The following is a 25,355-nucleotide window of genomic DNA, read 5'->3' as shown; positions in this document are numbered from 1 at the left end:
TCAAACTAGGACCCACCCTACACACCTCTTATGATAAAGCACCAAATACCCAGTAGATAAGAACATCTATTGATCCCTTCTCACATGTGCTGGATTCAAACTAGTGATGTAAAAGTGAAAGGCTCTATAGCTTATTAGCATCGCTCTGAAGTACCAACTCCCCAATAAGTGCTAATTTCATACCTTCAAGAACAAGGCTTTCTTTCAGGAAAGAAATGTTTATTCAATCAAGTTCTGACCATTATGGAGCTTACCCAGGCAAGGTCTTCCACTCTGTTGATGCACATGAAAAACTTTCAGTATCCTGAAAACATACCTCACCCTGTGCTTAGAGACAGCTCCCAGGAGCCAAAATACAAACAATAATAAAAAATTAACATCCAAATCCACATCTAAATAAAATCATTTCAACACGTACACTAAAGAGGGATCCTATATGATATAACATTAAAAAAAGTGTATTAAAAGAATATTGTCTGCAAAATCAAGCATTCAAAAATTAGGAATTGCCAGAATTAAGGTTGTCTGTGCAACTTTAATTCTGCCTCCATGTGATTATACACTAGGAAGCAGTCTTTATTTATACAATCAGATTTTCCCTGTATTAATACAACTGGGTCAGGCCTTACGACCTTTAGAGCCAGACTATAGCTGTATGTCTTTCATTTGAGATAAAGGCGCAAATAGTAGCAGATATAGGCTGTTATTTTCTATGTGGACCAGCTCTGAGAGCAGAGGTATGACACACTTTTGCCAATGGCTTACAAAACTGTTTTTGAGACAACACTAAGATGCTGGACATCAGTCATTCCTGGCTTTAGGAGCAGAATTGTCTACAGTGGTTAGAATAGTAGTTGCAGATAGATTTGGTACACATTATGAAAGACAATATGGATGACTGACTGCATCTTGGTCCTGTCCTATTCGGGCATGTCTACATTGCAGCTGGGAGCAAACCTCCCAGTCCAGGTAGATAGACTCAGGCTAGCCTAGCATATTAAAAATAGCAGTGTGGATCTTGTGGCTTGGGCTACAGCTAGGGGGCTGGGGGACTTCAGTGTCTGAGCTGCAGCCCCAGCTGCAACATCCACACCGCTGCTATTTTTACTGCACTAGTTTGAGCCCCACTTGCATGAATCTGTTTGCCTTACCTGGGAGGCTTGCTCCCAGCTGCAGTATAAACATAACTAGAGACCTGGGTGTTCTGTTCCAAGCTCTATCTACAATGACATTGTGCAACTTCTCAGTTACCTTAATTATGAGACCTTTAGTCAGTTAGAAGTGTTGTGAACAATGCATTAGTATTAAAAGATGTGAGACCAGATACTTGATTGTGCTGTTAGAAGTACATCATGAAATGAAAAATGTTAATTTATGTTGACAGCTTTCTTCAGTATCTGTGGAGCATAACTCTAAAAAGGTGGATGATTCCTGTCCCCACTAATTAAGCTATATTGCCTCCAAAGGGGAATAGTTATGCAGCTCTGAATTAATGATTTGGAGAATCTTTAGAGAGTATCTACAATTGCCAGAATATCTCCATGATGAGTTTCTTCTTTCACAATTAAATTTGGGATGTGGTGGAACCCAGCAAAGACTCCCACCACTCAGAATAGCAAAAATCAATGTGAGCATTTGAAGTGCTATAGACATTTGTTCTCTCATAAAAATGTGATTATACATAGCTGTTTGTGTTATGCACATTATGTGTCAGAGTTGCACAGGAATGCACTGTAGAAGAATGGGTCTTTTTACAGTGATTTGGTTCATGAAGAATTATAGGTTAAAGAACATTAATGTACTGGAACGGAAGATAAATTGTAGATCCCTGAAATCCCAATTTTGGCAGTTTTAGAAAATATGTTATTTCATTGTGGTGTGGCTTGGAACACTGTGTCCACTATATATAATATATAGGTTTTAAACAGTTTATTACATGTATGAAACACAAATTTGGGTCACTTTGGGTTTTAGTACCTGGGTGAATATATACTACTTCTCCTCATCTGGAAAATCTTTATGTAGTGATTTTGGTACTATAGCCTAGATTTTTAAAGGTATTTAGGTGGTGTGCTTGGGATTGCAATGTCTAACTGATTTAGGAGCCTACATCTCATTTTCAAAGGGGATTTAGATAGTCAAAATCCCATCCACTGTCTATGGGACTTAGACTCCTAAGTGCTTAAATCCTTTTGAAAATGAGACAGACTCCTAAATGAGTTAGGCATTGCAACACTGAGTGCAGCAATACCTAAATATCTTGAAAAATTTGGGCCTATAACATTTGTGGTGTTGTGGCCAGAAATGTATGAAGTTTGCAGCTTCATAATAGCCCAATTATATGATACAAAATATTCAGTAAAGTATTTATATATATTAATTTATAGTATTATTTCAAAGATTTTGGGACCTCATGTGAAGTACAGGTGAGCATTAAAGGAGGTGAGAGATTAGAATTATTTTAATTTCCAAACCAAAAGTGATTGTAACTATCATCAACACTGACGGATTGACATTAGCAGTTTACTAATACAGTGAGAAGTCCTGCTGAGCTACTGTGGGTGTTTAATGGGAGAAGAAGTGATTATGATTAAGCAGGTAAAAATTTAGACTGAGATTCATGGAGAAGCAAGCTGCATTTGAGCTTTGATCCTCCTTCCCCCTCCCACCATGATTATTCTATTACTATTATTAAATCTATAGATTTCTCATCCTGTTTTCTACTATTAGTAAAAAGTTTATTTAAAAAGAGAGACATAAACATTCTTGTGTTCCTGCTGCTTATTCCACACTTAAGGTTCTATTCTTCTATGGCTATGTCTACATGAAGTAGGGATATAATTACCAGCTTGTGTACACATGCTCACATGAGAATAAATAGCAGTGTAGCCATGGTCACATGGGCAGCAGTGACATGTCTCCACCATGCTGAGTACTTACCCACAGAGTATTTACCATGGCTACATTACTATTCATACTTGAGCTAACATAAGTCTCTGTCTGCGGGCCTGAGCTTGTACTGTAGACATAGACATGGCATCACAGTGATTTCCAGAGAGAGTTATGGTGATGCCACTAACAGGCAGAGGTTCTGGAACTAAGGCTGTGGGGCGGAGGGGTATACTGCAGCACCTCCTGGCTTGAAGTTGTTTCCATCATATCCAGGGTTTACAGTTTGGTTCAATGGCTCTCAGCACCCCCACTATACAAATTGTTCCAGCACCCCTGCTAACAGGAAATTTTTATTTCAGGTGGAGATTAAATATTAATAGTACTTACATAGCACATTTCATCCAAGGATCTAAAAACACTATACAAATATTAGCTAACCAAGCCTCACAACATCTCTGTAAGGAAGGGTATGTATTATCTTTGTTCTATGGGTAGGGAAAAAAAAAAAATGAGGCACAGAGGATAAATGACTTGTCCGAGATCATATAGCAAGAGACAGAAATAGTGCCCATGTCCCCTATCTCTATGCTCTAATCACTATCTCTCTCTCTCTGCCCCTTACTAAGCAGCAGGAACAGGAGTTAGCCCACATTTCTTATCAATAGCCTTAGCAACAACAGACAAAAAGAATACAGAACTGCACTCTCTGCAGAATGGTATAAAGTGATGAATATAGTAGGTACGATCAGGAAGTCCCTACGCAAGTAATACTTCACCGATGTCAGTGTAAGATTAGCATAAGGTAGCAACTACAAGTTTAAATTTGACTATAAAGTGACATAGTAATACGTTCGTTATTTTTTATAAAAAGCTCAATTTAAATATTCGAGTTGTCATCAAACTATGACATTTTAAAAACACAAGCTCACCAGATTTCCAGCTGATGTAAACTGGCATAATTTGGTACTGAAGTCAATAGAACTTTGCAATTTACACTAATTGAGAATCTGACCCAGGTTTAAATGATGTAAACTTTTTTTTAAATAATAAGAGTTGAGTTGGCAGTTTATTTCAACAGCATAAAGTCATGCAAGGTCACTACACTATTAGGAACATCACAACACAGTTGCTGATGAATCACAGTATTACAATGTACCCCTATCCTGCAAACACACGCTTACTTGAAATCAATGCGACTACTCATGTAGTAAATTTAAGCATATGTTGTGTTTGTAGGATTGGGGCCTAAAGTATTACAGAGCTTAAGCAGTTTGCACCTCCAGGAGCCATTTGTTATCTGATCACTTCCATTTAATATTCAAATATAAAAGTCAGAGCATACTAACCACTGATTTTCTAACATAGGATGCATTCTCAGACAATACTATATCATCATACTATGTTGTGAGACCGTTTGATTTAATTATATAACACATATACACACAATATGGACAAACCAGACCTACGGTTGCCATAATAGAGAATTTGTCTTGCTTCTTTAGCTTTCTTTCTGAATCCCACATAGATGCTGTCAGGTTATATGTTGCCAAAAATGTAGTTTCATTTTTTCCCCAAAACCTAATACTGACAAATATTGCCATGGATTCCCCCCCTCCCCCCCCCACACACAATTAAATCTCAATGGTATCTACACACACACACACACACACACACACACACACACAGCAGTTTACAACTTACACATTGTAACAGAGTACTAGTGCATAAGGACCTGAAAGAGAAGTCAACTAGAAACTGACTTGTGTATTAGCTCGATGAATGAAAATAGACTAAAGTAACTATAGCATCAAGTGATTAAAACATTAGAACTTGAATTTTAATAATCTATGGTTTTTAAAAATATTTTTCTACCCTGACATTGTCTTCTTAAATTTTTAATTTTTGTTTACCTTTGTATGGTAATCATGAAATGTGTCCTTTTAACCTGACGTCTTCACCACTAACCGTTCCCAGCAACACAAGACTCATGTCCTTTGAGGTCCCCGCATTGCGCATTAAGGTTCTTAAAGAAGATCCACCGCCCTCAAAAAGAATCATACAAAGAACCAACTAAACGGAAATGCAACTTCTGTATTTCCACTTCCTATCTACTCCATCCTCCATCGTTCATAATTACCAGTATATTATGTCAATCCTGCACTTATAACACATGCAAAATTTCAATGACGATACTGCCCTGTGTTTTGTCCTTTATAATAACTAGTTCCTTCTTTTCAGTAATGTCACAATTCATATTTAAGCCTGGGCCTGAAAGGCAAACTCTATTCATAATCCTTAAATAGATTATTATATTAGCAAAAATAGTCATTAGAAAAATAGTTAGTGTTGAAATTTCAAGTTTGAGACTTCAGAGCAAACAATCTAAGAGGATGAACAGGAGAATCGACACAGGTGTTAGATCTGCTCAGTCTATGCCCCCAATTTAGCAAGCCAAATTAGCATATTCTTAATTTTAATGGGACTTAAGTCCTTTACTGAATCGGGGACTGTATGAAAACTCCTAAGTGCATAAGGGCATAACTGAAGTCCTCCTGTGAATCAGCTCTGATGAGAATATAGCAAGTGTATCACAGGTTTAAAAGGCTTAGTCTGTGCATATCTTAAGTATTCCTTTAAGATACTTTATGGAGCCATTTTCACTTACTAGATCTGACTGAACAATAACCCAGTGTCTGTTCCAGGTGCCCAGTGTCATCTAACAAAGTTTTCAGACAAACCACATCTTGCCCCAAATATCCCTGGTTGTCCCATCCCCATTAGCAAAGCGGCAACATCAGTCCTTTGATATTACAGCTACTGCGAGTACACTCACCTCATAACAATCCTAACTATGATTATCTTATTGATCATGGACCCATTGTTTATTCTGTAACTGACTCATGAGAATTACTGGAATTCTTACACAGCCCAAATAAAAGGGAGGGGCAGATGTATAATGTAATTTGATACCGTATATGTCTCAATGGATTGCTCAGTATCCTATTGGGATAAACATTGTTAGGGAAGTGCTGTTCCATTATGCTCATCAATTTCAGAACACAAGTAAACATATAAAAATGAATTATATAATTATACAGTGCTGACCTTATGTACAGTAAATAAAAAATGCAATGGAATTTGTGAAGCAGTTATGATACATACATTATGGAAAAGCATTTCACATTAGTTTAAAAATTTGCTGTAGGTTGGCACCTTAGGACTTTCTTTAAAAGAAGGTAAGTTGTTTATAACAACTTAGTGGTAGTTTAAATCCAGCTGCTTTGGAGCATGACTGCAAGCTGAACATATAAATTTATTCTAAATACAGTTCTGCACTGGTATTGAAGTCTGGGGTGAAATCCTATCTCAATTGAAATAAATGAGAGTTTTGCCTCTGACTTCAATAAGATCAGGATTTCATCCTTGATCTTTACATTTTCAGTCGGTTGTAGTGGAGTAGCCAAAACGAGACATTGCTATTAGCAACAGAGCAGACGCTTAATTCAAGATACCACACTTCAAACAGTTGGGTTTTTTTGTCTCTTAAATAAAGATAAAGCAAATCTTATTGTAGAAATGGTAGTAAAGGAGGCATTTTGTGTTATTTAATATTATCCTTAATTGACTGTGGTATATTGAGCTTTCACTGTTAAGAGATAAGATTTGGAGATTACGCATGCTTCAGATTTAAAAGGAGAGGCAGAATAATGCTTAAATGCCTAAATACACAGAAAAGGCATGTTTACAAACAGCAATAAACACTGTAGATAATAATAATAAAAATAGAATAGTCACTCAAAATGAGTGACTAGACAGGTTTGTATTTTGAAGGAAAGAGTCCATAGAGGTCTGAGATAAAAAAAAAAAAGTATCAGCCTGAGTTAAGAATAGTAATATTTTCCAAAAAGCCCTTGAATCACATATCACATGCTCTTCAAAAAGTTGCTGGCTTCTAATTAAATATTCACACATTTGGTGTATGAAAGACGTATAATTTTTAAGGGGTATGTATAGGTGTTAAATTACAGTAGCTTGACTGTAATATCTGCCACAGAGACTCATGACACTTTATGGCACCCACACTACTCCCATTACTGAGGGAAGAGAAGAGAAAAATAGGCCTCTTTCCTTTTCCCCTGAACACAGGAAAATTCTTATTGGTTTGCATGTTACTAGTTTTCACCAACCAAATTGCTTTGTTCCATATCTTCTGAAACCCCCTGTAGTGAATTATATTGGCTGCACTGACACTTACTAGCAAGGAAAATTCTGAGGAACTGCAGGCTTTCCTTGCAACTTAACCCAGACAAAAAGCTGTTCAGGATGTATAGAGTTTGTGTAATTAAAATGGATATATGATTTGTGAACACCTCTGAAAGGAACTGAATGGGCAGTACCGATCTGGCCACACACAGTAGTACAGGAAACAATACTTAACTAGGAGTTTTTACCAATGCAGAATACAATCCTGAGGCTGCTTTTATTCTCCATTAAAAGATATTTCTAGGCTTAATACAAGTTGATTTAGAAACACTAGCTTTCCTTAATGCAAAATACATATATATGGAAGTGAAATTAGCTTGTTTTCAGCTTCCATCATTTCTGCCTAGGTACTTAGATGGCCTCTATCATCCGCTTTTAGGATGAAACTCTAATCTTCACTATTTTATATGGCACTTGGATACACAGAGTTAAGAGATACCTGATAAAATACATTCACTAGATTAATTTATGACTGAAAGCAGGGAGCAGAACTATATCAAACACTCCACCCCACCCTCCGCGCACACGCACACACACACTTTCATGCCTTGGAAGGCGTGTTAAATTTACCTTCTGTGAGATTTTCAGGAAATCTGGTTATTTGGCTTACACAGTAAGCTACTCTTTGTACATTGTGTTCTGGATAAAGATGTGATTAAAATATTACACAAGTTACAGGTCACATTTTTTTCTCTTTACACAACCGCTGATAAGTAATTTGTGCTTTTATAAATACAATATTATACGTTCTATGTACAGGCACTGACAGACTCTGGTGCTGCTGTTAACCAGCCATCCACAGAAAGAATGGAATAATGATAGTGGGCAGGGTGGTGGAAGGTGCCAAACCCAGACAGACTATAGATGCTAATCCCAGGAGCGCTGAAGCAAGAACACTTCTCTGGTCCCGAATAATCATCTTCACTGTTTCACAGAACTGCAAAAGTCAGAGGGAAAGGTTCACAGTTAAATATGAAATCATTCTAAACCGATAGGTATTGGCGAGGGCAAGGAGAAAGCAGACCATCAAAGACTGCTCTGAACAGGGATTCAAATCCTGTGGGCTAGAAAGGGATGGCTGGGTGAGTGAAAAGGGATGTATTCCCCTTAGAAACTTCCCCTGCCCCCACTGGAGTCCATAGAAGCTTTACTACTGACTGCAGTGCATGCAGGATCGGGTCCTTAGAGACCCCAAGCTTATCTTAAGAGTTCACTACTAGTTGTCTAATGAATCACGCTTTATTTTCTTGATGATCAACATCACTGCAGAGAGGTTAAATTTAGCTGCTGGTTAAGTTATTTCTAAGCAGCTTGGAAATTGTTTTCATGACTTGCAAAACCTGTAACTGATTGTAATTTGGTGTGAAACCTACACGGCAGGAGAATTTAAGTGGACAGGATGGCGGCTGAGCCATTCTGGTGAACTGACTGTTAGCATCTACTGGAAAATTATGCTTTCATAGAGACACTCCCCTCTGCCCTTTACATACTACAGGTTTCAGACTGAAATACGCCGGGAGTCAGTCTTTGCAATCCCTTAAAATGCCATTAATTCTGTTTGATCTCCTGCTGAATAAAACATCCAGGATCCTGCTTGGGGTTGGATGGGGAAGGGAGAGACAGTGAAACAGTGTTTTGCAGCAGTCTGTGGCCGCAGTGCCAGTATACAGTAACTTCGAATCAGAGAGCTGAGTATTGACTAGACTGCTCAAAAGATTGCTTACTTACGGAAACCAGGCCTCAGCACCAAGTGACCTACTTCTCAGGGAGTACACTTGGAAAAAAAACAAGTTTTTTTTTTTTTTTTTTTTTTTAAGAATTGTGAAGATTGAGCCCGACTGAGATTTTACACAGCCTAGCCTCTCACCAAGCTGTTTGTTGGACTATTCAAGCCACACACAAAAACTCTGTTATTCTGGAGGCGCTAAACAGTAACACCAATTAAAATCTGTTCTGATTCTGTAAAACCTGGCAAAGCTTTCACTCATGGAAAGTGCTCCACTACTAATACACACATTAAATATTTTACTTTAAATAAATAAAATAAAATAATTAATAATAATAATAATAATAATAATAATAATAAAAAGCTGACTAGCCTCTGTTCCTTGGCTGAAATGAGCACACAGGGTAGTATGTGCTCCAACATAATTATCATGCAGAAACGTGGCTTTTACTGCGAGAAATTATTTGTGCTACCCAAATAAATCTGACATGTTTACTTTCGTAGGCTTGTAAAGTGCAGGGAGACTCCTTTCCAAACTAGCCTTGGGCTGCTGCTATCACTGTCTTCAGACACCTCATAATGCAGTAACTGTATGTTTCTTTTATCTGGAGAGGAAAGGCCTGCCAGCTCTTTTCCAAAATCCATGATCTCTCTGGTGGCACAGGATTTGCTGAGAACCTAGTAGGTTTAATTAAAAACTGGTAAATGGATGGAGTTGCTGGGCTTTTTCATTTCTAGAGAGATTGATCCAGTGCCTCAAAGTAAAGTATTTTAGTATCATTGGTTTAGATCATCGGAAGGTGAAAGGGGGAGGATGTGCTTTGTTGGCAGAAATTTGCTTTTATTTTTCTTTATTCCCCCCCCCCCCCATCGACTGATGCCTGTCTTGCTTCTTTAAACAAATTCACTGTCTGTCTCCCTATCCCCAGCTCAGAGATTATTAGCCACAAAACACCTGATTTATCAGTGCCACAAGCCCTTTCAGGTATAGGGGTTACCTTCCTCCTCACCCATGCCAAATAGAGCTACTTTATTCAGGTCAAATACTAGCCTAGAGTTTGATTTCATAGAGGATGCTTTACTTTGAATGTACCTTTATGTCAGATCACATTATCAATGAGAGATTCCTCTTTCTTCACATACTTTTAGAACCTTGCCAATTACAAGAGTCTGTGTTTCTTCCACTAAGTTAGCCTTTGAGGTGGTGGGGGCTTGATTTGCAGCAATAACAATGCTTGGAACCAGACAGCCTTAGGTTTTAACCCATTTCCAAGCATTCTAATTGGGTTTGAAAAGGAGGGAGACTCCCTTTGGGGGCAGGCAGAAATGACCTACAGAGGGGTGAGTTTGTAACTTCTACCTGTATTTACACATTTTTGGGCCTTCTGCATGGACAGATCCCTTTCATGCCGAGTCTAGCAAACCATTAGCAGTCAAGGACCAAAATCCCTTTCAGCGTTAATGGTCCATTGCAGAATGTCAGGTCATTTGACCTCATGGGAGATTTGAAGTGTTAAGACTGTCTCTTGTCAGTTTTCAGGCTCGGGGGTGTTAGGAAACACTAGGCAAGGGACTAGAAGTATGTAGACAAAGTTCAAAACCTCCAACAAATGATGGCTTCAGACAACTCCTTTTGCAAGCAACTTTTGGAGTAGCAGCCAAAGAACCAGGGGGAGGAGAAGGGAGCCCCCCCGAGAGAAGGCTCACGTTAAGCTACTGACGCTGCTCGCGCAGGGGGAAAGAGGCTGAGTGAGCTCTCCTTTCACACAGGGGAGCAACACGGTTAAAGTTACAGCAAGATCGCTGCGGCTCCTGCTGGGGCAGTTTCCCTCTCCAGTCCCCCCCCCGCCACCAGTCTTCCAAGACTCTGCATCCTTGCTCACTCCAGCTGGGCAGGTGTTTGGCTCACATGCCGGGTGGGAGGCCAGGGGGACTTCCAATCCATTCGCCAGGTGACTCTAAAGCTGTTTTCAGAGTAGCAGCCGCGTTAGTCTGTATCCGCAAAAAGAAAAGGAGGGACTTGCGGCACCTTAGGGACTAACACATTTATTTGAGCATAAGCTTTCGCGAGCTACAGCTCACTTCATCGGATGCATGCGGTGGAAAATACAGCGGGGAGGTTTATCAACACAGAGAACATGAAACAATGGGTGTTACCGTACACACTGTAACCAGAGTGATCAGGTAAGGTGAGCTATTACCCGCAGGAGAGAGAGAAAAAAAAAAAACCCTTTTGTAGGCATTTGTGCCTGCCCGGGGGGAGGAATTTCGTACTAGCCTTTAGGGTTTCCACGGGACGTCGGAAGGCAAGAGGGGCAGCCAGCAAAGCGAACAGATCAGCTCCGCTGTGCTCCCGGGGCCCCAGAGCCGGCGGGGAGGCGGGCAGAGGACCAGCACACACCTGCACGAGTCACCCCAGGCCAACCCTGGGGGGGGGGGAGGGGGAGGTCCCCGCCCCGGAGCGCCCTGCTAGCGAGGCGGGGCGCCCGGCTGAGCGGGGCCCCGGGCGGGCTTTACCTTGTCGGTCTGGAAGCTGAGCGCGGAGCCGTATCTGCAGTAGGTGACGAAGTGCTCGCAGTTGTTCCACAGCAGGCTGTACGCCGTGGCCCCCACCAGCTTCTCGGCCCGGCGGGCCACCTCCTCCGCGCACAGCGCCTCGTTCGGCAGCGCCTCGTCCATGTGGTTCGCCAGGATGGAGCCGCCGTAGGCGAAGTCCTCCACCGTGTCCACCCGGATGCGGGCCATCCTGGCCAGGACGCCCAGGACCAGCCTCTTGTTGGTCACCACCCGCTGGAGCTGCCGCTGGTCGTCGGTGAAGGCGGGCAGGATGTCCGGCATCAGGTGCGCCACCCGGTTGTCCCCGAGGTAGATGCCGAAGTGGACGAAGAGGGTTGCGGGGCACCTCCAGCAGGTCGCCCCGCTTGAAGCAGGTGGCGTCGTAGGAGCGGGCGGCTTTCGCCTCTTCCTCCGCCGCGCCGGGGCCCTCGCTGCACAGCCTGAGGTGGGCCAGGAGGAGCAGCTTCTCCAGCAGCAGGGAGGCCACCGCGTACATGGGGTTCTTCATGCTGCGGGCCTGGAGGCTTTCCCCGGCCGTCCTCCCCGCGGCGGGATGCTGCCCCCCCACCCCGGCATCCGGCCTTCTTATCCTGGCGGGAGCGGCGGGGCCCCAAGCAAGCCCAACCGCGATTGGCTGCGAGGGAAGTGGGCGGCTTCCCCCCCCCCCCCCCCCGTGAGCGAAATAAACCTTATTCAGAAGCAGCGCTTAAAAAAACGTCTCCTGGGCAAGCCCTGAGGCTGCTGCTGCCCTGTTAAAGCCTCTGGGAGGCAGAGCTCCTCCCCAGAGCAGCTCCTGGCTTCTGGGTCGCCTGTTCGCGACCAGAGAGGGGCTAGGGAACTAGGCAGTCGCACTACTTGTCCGTTTGCACGAACTCCACGCTGAGAGAGGGAAGCGAGTAAAGGGAATAAAACGAATGGCCACTGAGGGAAGCTATGAATGACACAAGTGCCACTGATTTCGTTATGGGCGTAAATCGTGTACAGCTACAGCCTGGAAGCGGGGACCTCAAAGTAACGCAAAGTACTTCCAAGATAAAAAGTTGCGTTTTCTCACGCGTTCAAAATGGTTCCCCCCCCCCCCACCCCTCCAGTCTTTAAAGTATCTCATCATCTATTTGGGCCTGTAGAATAGAAAGGTCAGGAAGATTGCCCGAGAATTTCTCCCGTTGCATTTGGATGTCTCCAACTACCACTTGCATTTGTGGGTTCTGTTTTCTTTGCAATTCCTTGTAATCGCTTTAAAACGAGCATCAAATATCAACTGCATGTGAATATACCGGATTTTATTATATTCCGGGATCATCCGTTCATCACTGTAGCAAACACCGCATTAAACATTACAATGCCTAAGAGCTACTACGGGCATTTGTCTGCTTGGACTATATGTAGTTAGAAACGTGCAGTGAGTAAGAGATCTGACCTCAGACACCAGCGCTCATTTTTGATGTTGTGAGTGACTACAGCCTCCTTGGAATTAAAATGTCCCCGATAGGTGTATTCGCTAAATTACTAACTGGCCGGGATAGTAAATTACAAAATTACAAGTGCCCCGTTTGTCATACTTCGTGACGAACGACAGTGACTATCCGCCTAAACAAAGCTCTTTCCTCTCGCACTGAGTTCCTCAAAGTTCAAAGGATTAGGCAGGCACAATAAATGTTTATTACACAGCGCAGTGGACGGAGGAGAGGAAATCGTAGTGGCAATGACAAGTGATCGTGCACTTGATTTCTTTACAAAACCATTTGCATTTACATCGATCGATAATTTCCTGCTTATCTGGGAAGACAACAGGCTGCGAAGTGAGGAGGGGAGTGGAACTCATATTTACAAATTAACTTGTCCTAAAATCCGTCGGCTAAGAGAGTGGAGGAAACATGCCTCTGCTGTTTGTTTCCCGCTAATCCATTATGTCAATGTATAAATCCCGGGAACAAAGCCCACAAAAGAGCAGCTCTGTCCGGGCAACAAAGCCGCCTAGTCTGAGGCTAATAAGTTTCAGTAGCCGAGCAAATTCCCGGCTCTCCCTGGGGGCTGCGCGGAATGATTGATGGGAGGACATTCATCTTACCTGGAGAATGGCAGGGCCTTGGAGGCCAGGAAGGGAGGGGGGCAAGCTCCCCTTTATCCTCGGGTTCTGTGGCCACAACCTTTCTCCCAGCCCCTGCAGTCGCACTGTCCCCCAGTGCCATTGACTTTTGTTCATGTCACAAATACTCCCGATTCAACCTTTTAGTTCCGTCTGGAGGAAGAAACTTCGTCCCACTATACATGAGGCAAGAAAGCGGGTGGGAAGAAAAAGGAGGAGGGGCAGGGCCAGCTTTTCACATTATCCCCCTTTCTAAGGAAAATTGCAGGGCTGGGGGAAAAAATTGAGCTAAATTTCCTGACATTTTGTTTGCCTGAACATCTGCAAACAAACTGATTTAGCGTGTCTTGGTCGGTTAAAGGAAAAGGAGTACTTGTGGCACCTTAGAGACTTAAGTGTTTGTCGGTTACAAACACTTGCTGAGAAGCGGGCAGGAAATGCGTATGCACAAAGCCTCAATACATTTCTGCGGGCAAAGAGGGACCGCCTTAGAGCAAATAACTATTTTCCCTTTTCACTCATCGTACCAGTGTCGGGGGCAGGAGGGCTCCTCACCATGGCATAGCATAGTCCGGGCATTCAGGAATGGGTCCGAATCCCAAACATTCTAGGGGCGTTTTTATAATTAATCACTTACCACAAAAGTCTCTACCAAGTGTTTGAAACCCAAAAGAAACCACCCTGTAAAACCCCGCCTTAGAGCGGGCACATGGGAGGAGGAGCAGGAGAGAGCAAGTCAGGGGATCATTTGAGGGTTAGTCAGGTATTTGGCCTTTCCTTGCCTCTCCCCAGGTCTTTTGCCCTGGACGATCAATATTTGTCCGATGGTTCTCTATGACACCTCACAGTCGGGTGCAGCAGAAAGGAGAATAAGAGATTGGACCAGCTTCTGCAGAGCACGGAGTGTGATGCCTAACCTAAAGTCTGCTACTCCCTTTTTCACTCCTTGCAGAAGGCTATATTTCAGCCGAGGGATCTTCTTCACAACTAGTACTCCTTTTCTTTTTTGCGAATACAGACTAACACGGCTGCTTCTCTGAAACTAGGGGCTTGGAACCGAAAAGTGGACTTCATGAAATTATTCTTGAAGAGGGCCATTCCCTGCTTTTGAATCACTGGGCTGTCAGAAGTAACAAACAGCTTTCCTGCTAAACGAAAAGTACTTCCACCTCTCTAACCTGCAACCGGAGAGTGACAAACCAGCACTAACCTGCTGCGTAGCCATTCATCGGTGGCACTTGCCCCAGCACCTCTGACTGGTGCGGGAAGGAGGGAATCAGGCTTTAGGGAGTTTCTTTTGGGAGGCCCAGGCAAGTTATTATATAACGTAAATTAGCCACGTCGCGTATCAACGCCAAAGCCTGCCCCGTCTACAAGAGAAAATAGCTTGACGCGATGTTCACTTTATTTAACTGTGTGGAGGGTGTTTGCTTGGTTCGTAGCTGGTTCATCCCCCCTAAACAACATTGCAACCTGTGCTGCAAAAACTAGCTTTAACCGACGTGGCTTTAAGGGTCTGATCTATTTCTAGGTGCAACTGCACTGAGAAGAAGGTTGGGGGAACTTTTGGGATAAACGGCAGACAAAGGGCTGGAGCAGCGAGTTCAAGGAGGCAGAGTGATGCTGGTTTTTAAGGTTTATGTTTGAAACCTGCGCTTTCCCCCGTTCGATCGCCAGCCGCAGGTGGTAAAGATTTACCCTGGTCTACACGGGGGAGGGCAGGGGAGTCGATCCAAAATACGCAACTTCGGCTTTGCGAATAGCGTAGCTGAAGTCAGCGCATCTTAGGTCGACTTACCTGGCCGTGAGGACAGCGGCGAGTCGACCGCTTCCGCCTCTGGCGAGCCGGAGTTCTGGAGTCGACGGGGAGCGTGTTCGGGGACCGATTTGTCGCGTCTAGACGAGTCGCGACGACCCGATCCCCGATAGCTCGATCGCTCAGCGCCCGCCGGTGTTTGAGCGCGTTTGCAGAACACATTCAATGGTTTAGGCCGCGGAGAGGCTCCCCAGGCTTGGGGAAAATAAGGAGGGAAACGGGCGTGAAGAACGTTACAGAAAAGGGACCATGCAAAACACGCCCGTTCATATCCCCGGATTACACCTAAACGCACCGACGTCCTCAGAGCAGGCGGCGAGGGAGGCTCCCTTGCTGGGCTGCAGGAAGGCGACGGCCTGCCCCGCGGGGTCCCTCTCCTTCCTAAAGGAGCAGCGCTTTATCCCCCCACTCACTGCCGGGAAGATGCGAACAGCCCTGGGCCCAGAAACCCCTCACCCCCGCCTTCGATTCTGCCCACAAAAGAGACGCTCCACCCAGTCCCGAGGCGCTGAAGTCCCAGGGCTCCCACTGAAGCCAGAGAAGGTGCTCCGCGCATTGCGGGACTGGCCCCAGCGCTTCTTAAATCCTTATTCGGAGACCAGAGCAAGAGCCAAATTAGGCCAGGTCAGCGGCCCCGGCCCCCTGCAGGGCCTCGTCCTAGCTCTTCTCCGGGTTCAGCGTCCTCCCCGTGCTGCACCTCACGCTGCACACCCGCACCCTCCTGCACCGTTTCCTAGCGGCTGAAGACGCTCTCCCACTGCCAGAGCACCCCGAGCAGGTGACGACGCGGCAGCTTGGGTCAGATTCTGCAAAGGGGTGATGGTCCCCACCGTTAGGGCGCAGGCTCCAGGGGAGAGGAGGGCTCGCGGCACCTTCCAGGTGCTTTGCGGAGACAACCCTGATTTGCAACCACAGGACTGAATCGACGAGAAAGGGCAAATACAACAAATCCTCCCCCTGCCCTCCGATTTACCGGTGTCTGGAGCAAACACGCGGGATCACACGCAGAAACGGCGCCTGTCGAAACATTTATACTTGACAATAAGGAAGCGGCTCCCTGGAACCCCACTTACACCCCACAGCCCTTTCCTGCCTTGCTGCGTCTTCCTCCACCCCATAGAGCTGATTCTCCTGCCTCTGTCACATCAGAGAAACACCTGGACACCGCGGGCAGCGATTCTTGCAGGGTTTTGCCCAATTAGCTTGGAGGTGCTCAGCAAAACAGGGGAGGCCTCCGGGGCCCCTAGGGTCTCCCCCTCAGAAGTAGCCTTAGGTTGAAGCCAGAGGGAGCGGTAACTCCTTGGTTGGTACCAATAAATGTTTTCACACTGGATCATAGCACTGTTTAGTTAGAGGCAGCCTTTGTTTGCTTGTTAAAGGCCAGTTAGTTTTAATCCCCAAATTGTCAGAGTCCATTACAAGTAAGGCCGGGAGAGAAATCCAAGATGAAACCCGAGAAGAGAAGCGGGGTGGTCCCCACAGGTAGGAGGAGGCTCAAAGCCTTTATGCTCCTGAGTTTCAAAGGAACAAAGTGAAGGCTGTGGCATTACTGCACTGAGTAACCCACACAGCTGTGAAGCAGCTGAAGCATGAAAAAGCCGCACCTTTCCTGACAGCTGGTTTATACGGAGGGCTGGAAAGCCATTGCAAGGCAACAGATAAACAAGAAATCAATGAAATGTAGCATTACGGCCCCCAGCCCAGACACATGGCCCCAGGGGATACAATCAGATAACACTGCACCACCGCAAGGCTGTAGTATTGGGAGATTTCATTTATTAATGCTCATAAAGTTTCAGATCTTTGGATAGAAGGTGCAATGTAACTGCTTATTATTACAAAATATATATTTAAACTTTAACTTGTACACTGATAACATTTTTCTTTGTTAGTAAATAGATGATTACAGCTATTTTTGAAAAGCAGCAAAACTTTCAAGTCCTGCATGGAAATCTCAGGTTGAGCACCTATATTAGGCTCTTTCTAACTCTTGCTCCTGCATGACTAATCCCTTTCAACCAATAGGGGAGCAAAACAAGAGAAAAAAAAAAGCCATATACTTCGACACTTCTCCTTTCTATTCTATTTTTCAGTAAAATAAAAAGAGGTGTGTTTATATCTATTACTTGAAGTTGTCCATGGTTTCTGTTAGACGTAAACATAAGAAACTAACCCCTTGGAAATACACATTTTTTTCTAGAAAGAAAATACTTTAGTGAAGAAAAAACATATTAGTTTAATCTATTACATTATAATTAAAATTTAAAAAGGCATTTCACCTCTAGTCCAACTCTAGAACACAGCCTGTTTTCCAGCCTGTTTTGGATGGTCATTGCAGGACATAGTCATTCTGTGCATTGTTTAATGGGCAGATTAAATTGTCACAAAAATGGCAAAACTATCTCAAAATATTAGTTTTAAATATATGATAAATTGTACCATCTGTTTTGAATGTTAGGGACCGTGCAACATTTTAGGATATATTACATATTTTATTTTGAGAATTAGAGCTGTCATAAGAAACAGTAAGATTAGAGAGCTCAGAGGCAAATGACAATTTGTCTAAGGGATTTTGACACATTCCCTAAGGAAAATATTATGAAAATAAATGCCACTTGGTACAATCTAATGCGTTGCAAAAGCAAAAGCAAACAAACAAAATCCACCCATAGTTCAAGGTTATCCCTATTGGGGATGGTTTAGTGGTGTCTAGAGGAGTATGAACTCCAACAGAGACAGAGAAACCCCTCTCCATTCCCTACTCCATCAACATGAACACTGCATGGTTAATTCTTCAACAAACTGTGCCTCTGTTGTACAGTTGTGAATGCTCTGCACCTCCCAGCCAACAGGCCACCACTACCAGTGGGTCTAAAGTGTTCATTGTTTAGTCATTCAATTTTCATATTAACCAACAGTGAATGTTTAATTTGGTTAAAGAATTGGGTGAGATACAATCTAAAGTAGGAATTGAACCAACACGCAAACTCAGAAAACGTAAAAGGAATCCAAAACAATATTAAAACATTTCTAAACTAAATTGCAATTGTAAAATATATTAAAAGAAACTATTTAAATTACTGAAATATCTAGCCTTTTTACCAGTTTACTTTCAATATCAAAGTAATTGCATATAGAAATACAAAATCATTTAAACAGCACAGTGAATAAGGCTGTATATGTTTGGCATAGCCGTGATTTCCATGACTAAAAATGTCACTTTTAGGGTAATATAATAACATCATGGGGCCAGATCCCCAGATGGTGTAAATAAGCATAACTATTGAACTTTACTGAGTTGCACTGATTTACACCAGTTGAGGGTCTGGCCCATGGTCCTTTTTCATCTGAGTCTGCTACTGAGCAAGACTTTCTTCCATTAATTATTGTTATTAATAAATTTGACTATTTGTTGGGTTTTTCTGTTTTCCTGTCTTAATATGGTTTCAGACTATTGATGGCAGCTGTTTAACTTTTCTAATGGAAAAGAAATGTAAACAATTTAAATATTGTGTACCTCCCCCCCCAATATTCTGAATTTTCCATATTTTTCTGTGACAAAGCCGTGGTTTTCCCATATTTGCCTTTAGAACCAGACTTAATAATGATGTACAAATATACTATATATGACTAGTTGACACAGTAATTAGTATATTATCTTCTTACATTCTGTTTAGGTCAAAGCGAAAAGAATACGGGTGAAAATTTGGCCCCCTCAAATTCCATGCGAGTTTGTCATTGACTTTAATAGGGTCAAGATTCCACACATGATGTTCTCAACATAGTCCTCAAGTGGACAAAACCACAATGCAAACTGGAAAAATTCAGTTACAATCCTTGCTAATGATAGGCTAGCAAATGCAGAACAATGATGGAACAGATTAGAGCTCAGAGGCACTGCCAAAGATTTCTGATGAGGCTTACAAAGCACCTATACATCATTCAGAGCTGTAACCACTATAATTAAAGTCTCAATTTTATCAGCACTAAACAGTTAATAAATTCTTCTGAAAATAAAGGAACATACACATTTCTGAATATAAAAGTACCTAAACATTGTCCACAAAGAGATTTAAAACCCCCCAAACATACATATCTTTCTGCTGTGGTAGGAGATACAGAGAATTATCAGGCCTGAAGCTCTGTTAGACTGAGTTTCTTTTTGGGGAGATGGATACAGCTCTCTAATTTACCATCTGGCACCAGCTCTGATGCAGAATAGGTCAGTGTACTTTTGGGAAGCTGAGGATATACAGGGCAAATCAGAATACAGGGCAAATCAGACATGCCACTTTTCTGCCCCCAACATGCTCCCCCTCCAGGGTTGTAGAGAAGGGTGGTGCAAGGGACAGCTAAACTGACTCAGCACCTCTTGGGAACTCCTGTGCACTAGGGGAATCTCCAACTGAGGTGGTAAGACCAGTTTCATCCCTTTTGTAGCACCACGTAAGAGACAGTGGGGCATCGAATCTGGCTGTTAGCATTTTTTCTTCTTCAAAATAATCCATATGATGAGAGCTCCATTTTGTAATTACTTCAGTGCTGTTTAAATAAGGGTTATAAGCAATGAGAGAAGTTGGGGATAGAAAACACTTAGCTTTCTCTCACTGATTGCACAATACCCTGAAGTATAGTGGTCATCATTCAAAGTCAATATTCAACATCAGTCACCACACAGTGGTGCTTGAGTTACTACAGCTATTTACTGCCCTAGTTAGAGGGAAAAACTGACCTCAGCTACCACAGTTTGACAGTTGTTGGTAAATGGTGATTTTTTTTAATAGACGAGCACCAAATTATCTGACTGTTCTGCATACCTAAGAGATATACTGTGCAAGATCACAGTGCAGACTGAAGGTGGTGGACTTGAGCAGTTAGAGTTCAACAATATTATTCCTCTTAATTATTAAGAGTTCTAAAAAAGGACGGAGAGGAGGACTGGATTGAAAGGTAGTTTTCATTTTGCAAGTGTGTGTGTGTGGTTATCTGGTTATCTCACTGTAAAATTGTTATTTTTATTTTATTGCTTTATTATATTTTCAGGAAATAAATTAACTCTTTATCCAATATATTAACTAGATAGGAAATACCATTACTCACAGACAAAGCTACTTGTCTGGTAATACTCAAAATATTCACTTTTCTGTGCCTTACAGTTAAGCCTGAGAGAGAGAACTGTCACCACCACTTTAGTTTGAAGTTTCTTGAATTTGACTCAAGAAGCTAGTTTTTGTTTAGCATGTTTGTTTGTACTCAGAGTTTTAAAAACAGATGAACCCAATAATCATTATTCTATTAAGGACTTTAAATCCGGAACATTTTTTATCTGGAAATCCAGTAACATCTGTCCAAATGCCTTGCCCTGTAGGAGAGAACAAAACAGAAAATAGATTGCATTCCGTGACCCAAGTATCTAAAATTAAGTTACATATTAAATATACCGTCTTTGCAAAAATATATTTTAAATTAAAAAAAGTTGTTTGAAACAAACAGGATATCAGACTTCTATATTACATAACATCCCTGAACTTGGTGTATTCAAAGTCTGGATCTGAATTTTGCAGCTAAGCCAATAGCCCATTATATAATGTTACAACCAGATTTAGGTAATTTCCTTAACCCTTGAACTGCAAATCCACATAGGTTCATTCTTTCTTTTATTTGTTTGACTTTGCTACTCACGTAGTTTTTCCTAAGTACAAATTAAAACGTGACTTAAGATTTGCAACCATTTAAACTTTGGTAGGTATAGCGAAGCTTTTCCAGTACTTATTTATTTAAATTACTGCATACCAGAGTTCAGTGAGCTAGATCTCTTGCTTTATAGTTTTTTTTTTTATTTAGGACTCAATTATGACACCATATTCATGTGGAATTGCATTTTATTCTGTGAACAGTCCAGATGATTTCAGTGAGACTACTTGTGAAGTAAGGTATTTCTCAGCATGACGTAAGGATGGCAGAATTGGGCTATCAACACAGTGTGTGTACGGTTGGGGCTTTGTGCAGTTTATGGAGGCCTCAGCCCCTTAAGCCTGAGCCCTGGAAGCCCAAGTCAGATAGCATGGGCCAGCTGTAGGTGTCTAAATGCAGGGTAAACATACTTTCTGTGTCTCCATCTTCCTTTTGCACACCTACACAGGATTAACCAGAATTAAAACCCTGCCTAGATTCTCAGTTGGTGAAGGTCCATAGAAGTCAGTCAAGTTATACCAATTAAATATCTGATCAAAATCAATGGAGTTACACCAGTTCGGAAGCTGGTCCTATGTCTACCAGAAAACACTCAAAACCAAGTTGTCTAGTAGACACCTACTCTCCAAAAATGTGACTACATTTTTCTGAGTAGCTAAATTCATTAGCATGTCAAAAATGCAGCTGACACATCACAAAGCATGGCAACTTCACCTTTCATAAAGTCTGCAAATCCATCATTTCACATATAAACCAAATCTTTTCCACCAACTGAGCTATGCATCACTGCTTAGTTTTCAAACTTGGAAAAATGAATGAGAGACTGTTTTTGTGAAATTAAAAGATAGCCATCAGTCAATAGATTATTACTCCATCCAGTGTTGGTTAAAAGAGTTTGTGCAATATGTAGTTATAAAAAATAACTAAAATCAAAATCAATGCCTGCTACGTACCTGTGGGTCACTTCTTAAGGATGCAATACCACCACCACCAAGGGAATTTTTCAGAACAAAGTTTAATCCGTGTATTCCTGGCAATTCATATCTTTAAAGGTAAGATTTAGAATTATGTTTGTTTTACAGTAGATTTAGATTAATTACTAGTGAAAGAAAGCATTTAGAAATTGAAGATCCAAAGTAATTTTTTAAGGACTGTGATGATGCCCACATTTTGATTCAAGCACGCTAATCAGAAGAAAAAAACCCCAACAAACTCCACCTTAATAGTATAAGGTACGATATGAACTTGGCTGGTCTTTTCTGATTAAGCTGTACAAGAATTTTGATTACATCATGTTCAACATTAATAAACTAAGGTTGTTTTCTGTTAATTAGGTAACAACTGTAGCCTAAGTTTGATGGGGCAAATTGCAAAGTTTTAGTGCAGGAGCCAATTCAAACAGAGGGATTATAGTGTCCAGAATAGAAAGATTTGAATATTCATAGTCCTGTTACTGAAAAGTATCTATACAGTAATTACTCATATCTCTGATATTTCTTTGGCTAAGAATGGCTTTCATCCCATCAGGAATTCATATGCTATCAATTATTGAGAAATAGCTATACTATGAGTCTACAAATCAGACATCCAGAATCAGTTAGAATGTAGGGAATTTTACTGGATTAAAAATGTAGAGTAATTCTTCCGCAACGCTTTGGATTTGTGAACTTTGATAAGGTAGAACAATTTTGGCTTAGGATAAAAGATATTCACTTAGAAGAGACGTTAATGGCTTATTACTTCAAGGGCTTTGCAGTAATTTTTTATAACATTTCTAGCTACCATGCGAATTGCAAAAACTCTATGAAAGGCAGTAATTTTCAGTATCTGTGGGTCTGTGTGTTTGTGCATACAAAACACAACATTTGCATGTGTACAGTAATTAATCAAATCCTTGATCTTCTGTGGCTAAGAAGGCTTTCATCCCACCAGGAATTCATATGCTATCAGTTATTGAGAAATACTACTGTGATTCTGCAAATCAGTTCATAAAATTGCAAACTACTCTATATAGCACCTGGAAATATTATGGGTATATTTGTGGAGGTTCAAATGTGAACATGGTTTCAAACACAAAAAGATAATGATGGATTACAATGCACATGCAGTGATACTACATCAACAAAAATATGTTACCCAGTATATTTACGTAGCATTGATATATACTGTAATTGTGTAAATCTAAAACAAGCCTAAGAAAAGATAATATATTCGTACAATTCACTCAGTATTTTTAAAATCTGCTTTTAAACATCAGAACTTCAAAAACAAATAAAAACAGTTCAAAGAACATTAAGATTGTGACAGAAACTAATAAAATAAAGAAAATTCACTGTTCTAACTGAACTTCCATAACTAGGCACAATGGGGTGCCATCCTTAATTACTTCCTCTAAAGTGCAGTGCCTAGGTATTTCATTAAAGATAAGACTTTTCCATGAGTTCCCAGTTAATTTTGGCCACATTATACTTTGCTTGTATTTTTGCTTAGTGAATTTATACATCAAGAGAGAAGAGAGCACTCTTCCTAGTTAAAAGTGAGCTGGAGGTGAAATGATAGGTTTCAGAGAAGGATGCTTGTGTAATCGTGTGGTGCAATAATATAAGAGGTTGATTATTGTGCATTAAATATATGGATAGAAATTACAGTGGATTTTGAGTCTCAGTATGTAGATAAGTATTGTTCTCTCATTGCTAATTTTGTGTAAATGACTGATAATGTCTAGTAAATATATATCTGACAAGTATTATCTTTTTGAACATGGAAACCCTTATCCACAGGGAAAGAAAATGACCCTGGCCCAAAGAGAGAGTGAGAGAGAGAACTAAACCAGAAAATGCTCACAGAGCGAACTTTATTACTCTCCCTCATTCAGGAAAGTAGAGACCTCAGAACTGGAACTATTTTAATCTTTTTCCTAAATTGAGCCATAATTCTGAATAGAACAGTTTATATGTATGTTTCTGATATTTTTCTTTACTATGGAGATATACACAATTAGAAGCATGCAGAATTAAAAGTGATAAAAGCTAGTGCAGCTGAAGTGCTGACAAGAGGCTCACAGAATATATCTGATTAATAGTGTAAAAGAGGGTACATAATGAGCTAATTAAGACAAAAGAGAAGGATTTCATTAGTTTTGAGAAATAAGTTATTTCCTTTTGTAGAGGGGAAACAAAGTTTATTTCTACAGTTTTATGCTGTATTTCTAATACCTTTCTTTAAATAAATATGAATGTGCATTGTGTATAAAGCACTGAAAATGTAGTGATTCACAAAATAACCCTCCACTAGCAGGCCAGGACGAGGAGGGAGTGAAGTGACTAGCAAATCTTTACATCTCTAAGTTCTATGATTCTATATGTACTTCAGGTGTTGCTAACAAATTCACACTGCTTTCAACAGCAGAATTGCTCAGACCTGTCTTTTGCAGAGTTCCAGAGACTGGCATCCTTTTCTAGAGTTAGAGCTAGTTTCTGTATGTGAATGTTATATCTTCCTTGCTGTCAGGAAGTATATCCAATTTGTCTGATTATTCCATTTTGGGGATGCATATCACTATAGAGAAGGCAAAAAAGTGCAATTAATTCAAGACGAATTTGCTTTATGAGGAAAAAAGCAAATTCCCCATCTACTTAGAAATAAGACCTTTGTTGTTATACATTACCTAAAACCCTGAAAGCTTCAGAGTGTGTGCAATTATAGGTATAATCTAACAAAAATAATGTACCTTCCAGGCGTATGCCTATTTATTTTACCAGCCTTAAAGAAATGCCATGAAAGGCTAATGCTGTTAACCTCTGATCTGCAATGAAGTAGAGTTATGGTTAGAACATTTTTTTTAAAAAAGTACAGAAATATTTTGGTTTTTCAAATTATAATGTTCAAAAAGTCATTTGCATTTCCATATTCCCAACACTGTATGTTTAAACAGCAAGACTGTTGGTTTATTTCTAGTTTTCACATTCATAAAAATGTGTTGTCTAAAAAGAAACTTTCAGATCTGAAACATGTGAGCATAATCCTTATAATCTAAAAACAAAACAAAAAGCCAACTCTATAAAAGGATCCATTATTTTCCCAGTAGCTTTTCACGCTACTCACAGAGTCCCATTATCACATCATTAAAAGAAGCCCAAACCAGAGATGATCTAATTAATCAAATAAACTGTTGCTATCCAGAACAGAGGGAAACTTTAGCCTCTGTTAGTGAACCATAAACAGCACTAAGAAACGAGCAAACCTCGATTAACTAAGCAGAAAGGACAATACCAGTGTGAGTTGTTTGATGTATGAGCAATTCTTGTAGCAGATCTATT

The 25,355-nt window shown here is 41.2% G+C and overlaps 2 protein-coding genes across 4 annotated transcripts in view; both read right to left on the bottom strand.

Annotated features, from left to right (window-relative positions):
- Nucleotides 1–1,615: 1,615 nt before the first annotated feature.
- Nucleotides 1,616–11,987, bottom strand: LRAT (lecithin retinol acyltransferase). Its single transcript, XM_038398439.2, is given in 3 exon segments — nt 1,616–8,092; nt 11,399–11,773; nt 11,775–11,987. Coding segments are annotated over 3 exon segments (699 nt in total). The 5' UTR covers nt 11,946–11,987; the 3' UTR covers nt 1,616–7,939.
- A 5,109-nt stretch (nt 11,988–17,096) lies between these two features.
- LOC119854323 overlaps nt 17,097–25,355 on the bottom strand; it is a 109,610-nt gene continuing 101,351 nt past the window's right edge. For 2 of the 3 annotated variants that reach the window (XR_006280768.1, XR_006280769.1), the window contains 3 exons: nt 21,990–22,080; nt 17,805–20,704; nt 17,097–17,623 (listed from right to left, as the gene is read on the bottom strand). Coding sequence is in view for 1 of the 3 variants with exons in the window: in XM_038398424.2 (XP_038254352.1) it covers nt 20,630–20,704; nt 21,990–22,080; nt 24,767–24,841 (241 nt within the window). In the remaining 2 variants the exon portion in view is untranslated. Of the gene's footprint in view, nt 20,705–21,989; nt 22,081–24,766; nt 24,842–25,355 lie in introns of all 3 variants that reach the window. The other variant, XM_038398424.2, reaches the window with a different exon arrangement.

Source organism: Dermochelys coriacea, chromosome 4 (assembly GCF_009764565.3).
Source record: "Dermochelys coriacea isolate rDerCor1 chromosome 4, rDerCor1.pri.v4, whole genome shotgun sequence".
Taxonomy (NCBI): domain Eukaryota; kingdom Metazoa; phylum Chordata; order Testudines; family Dermochelyidae; genus Dermochelys; species Dermochelys coriacea.
This window is presented reverse-complemented; position numbering and strand designations above follow the sequence as displayed.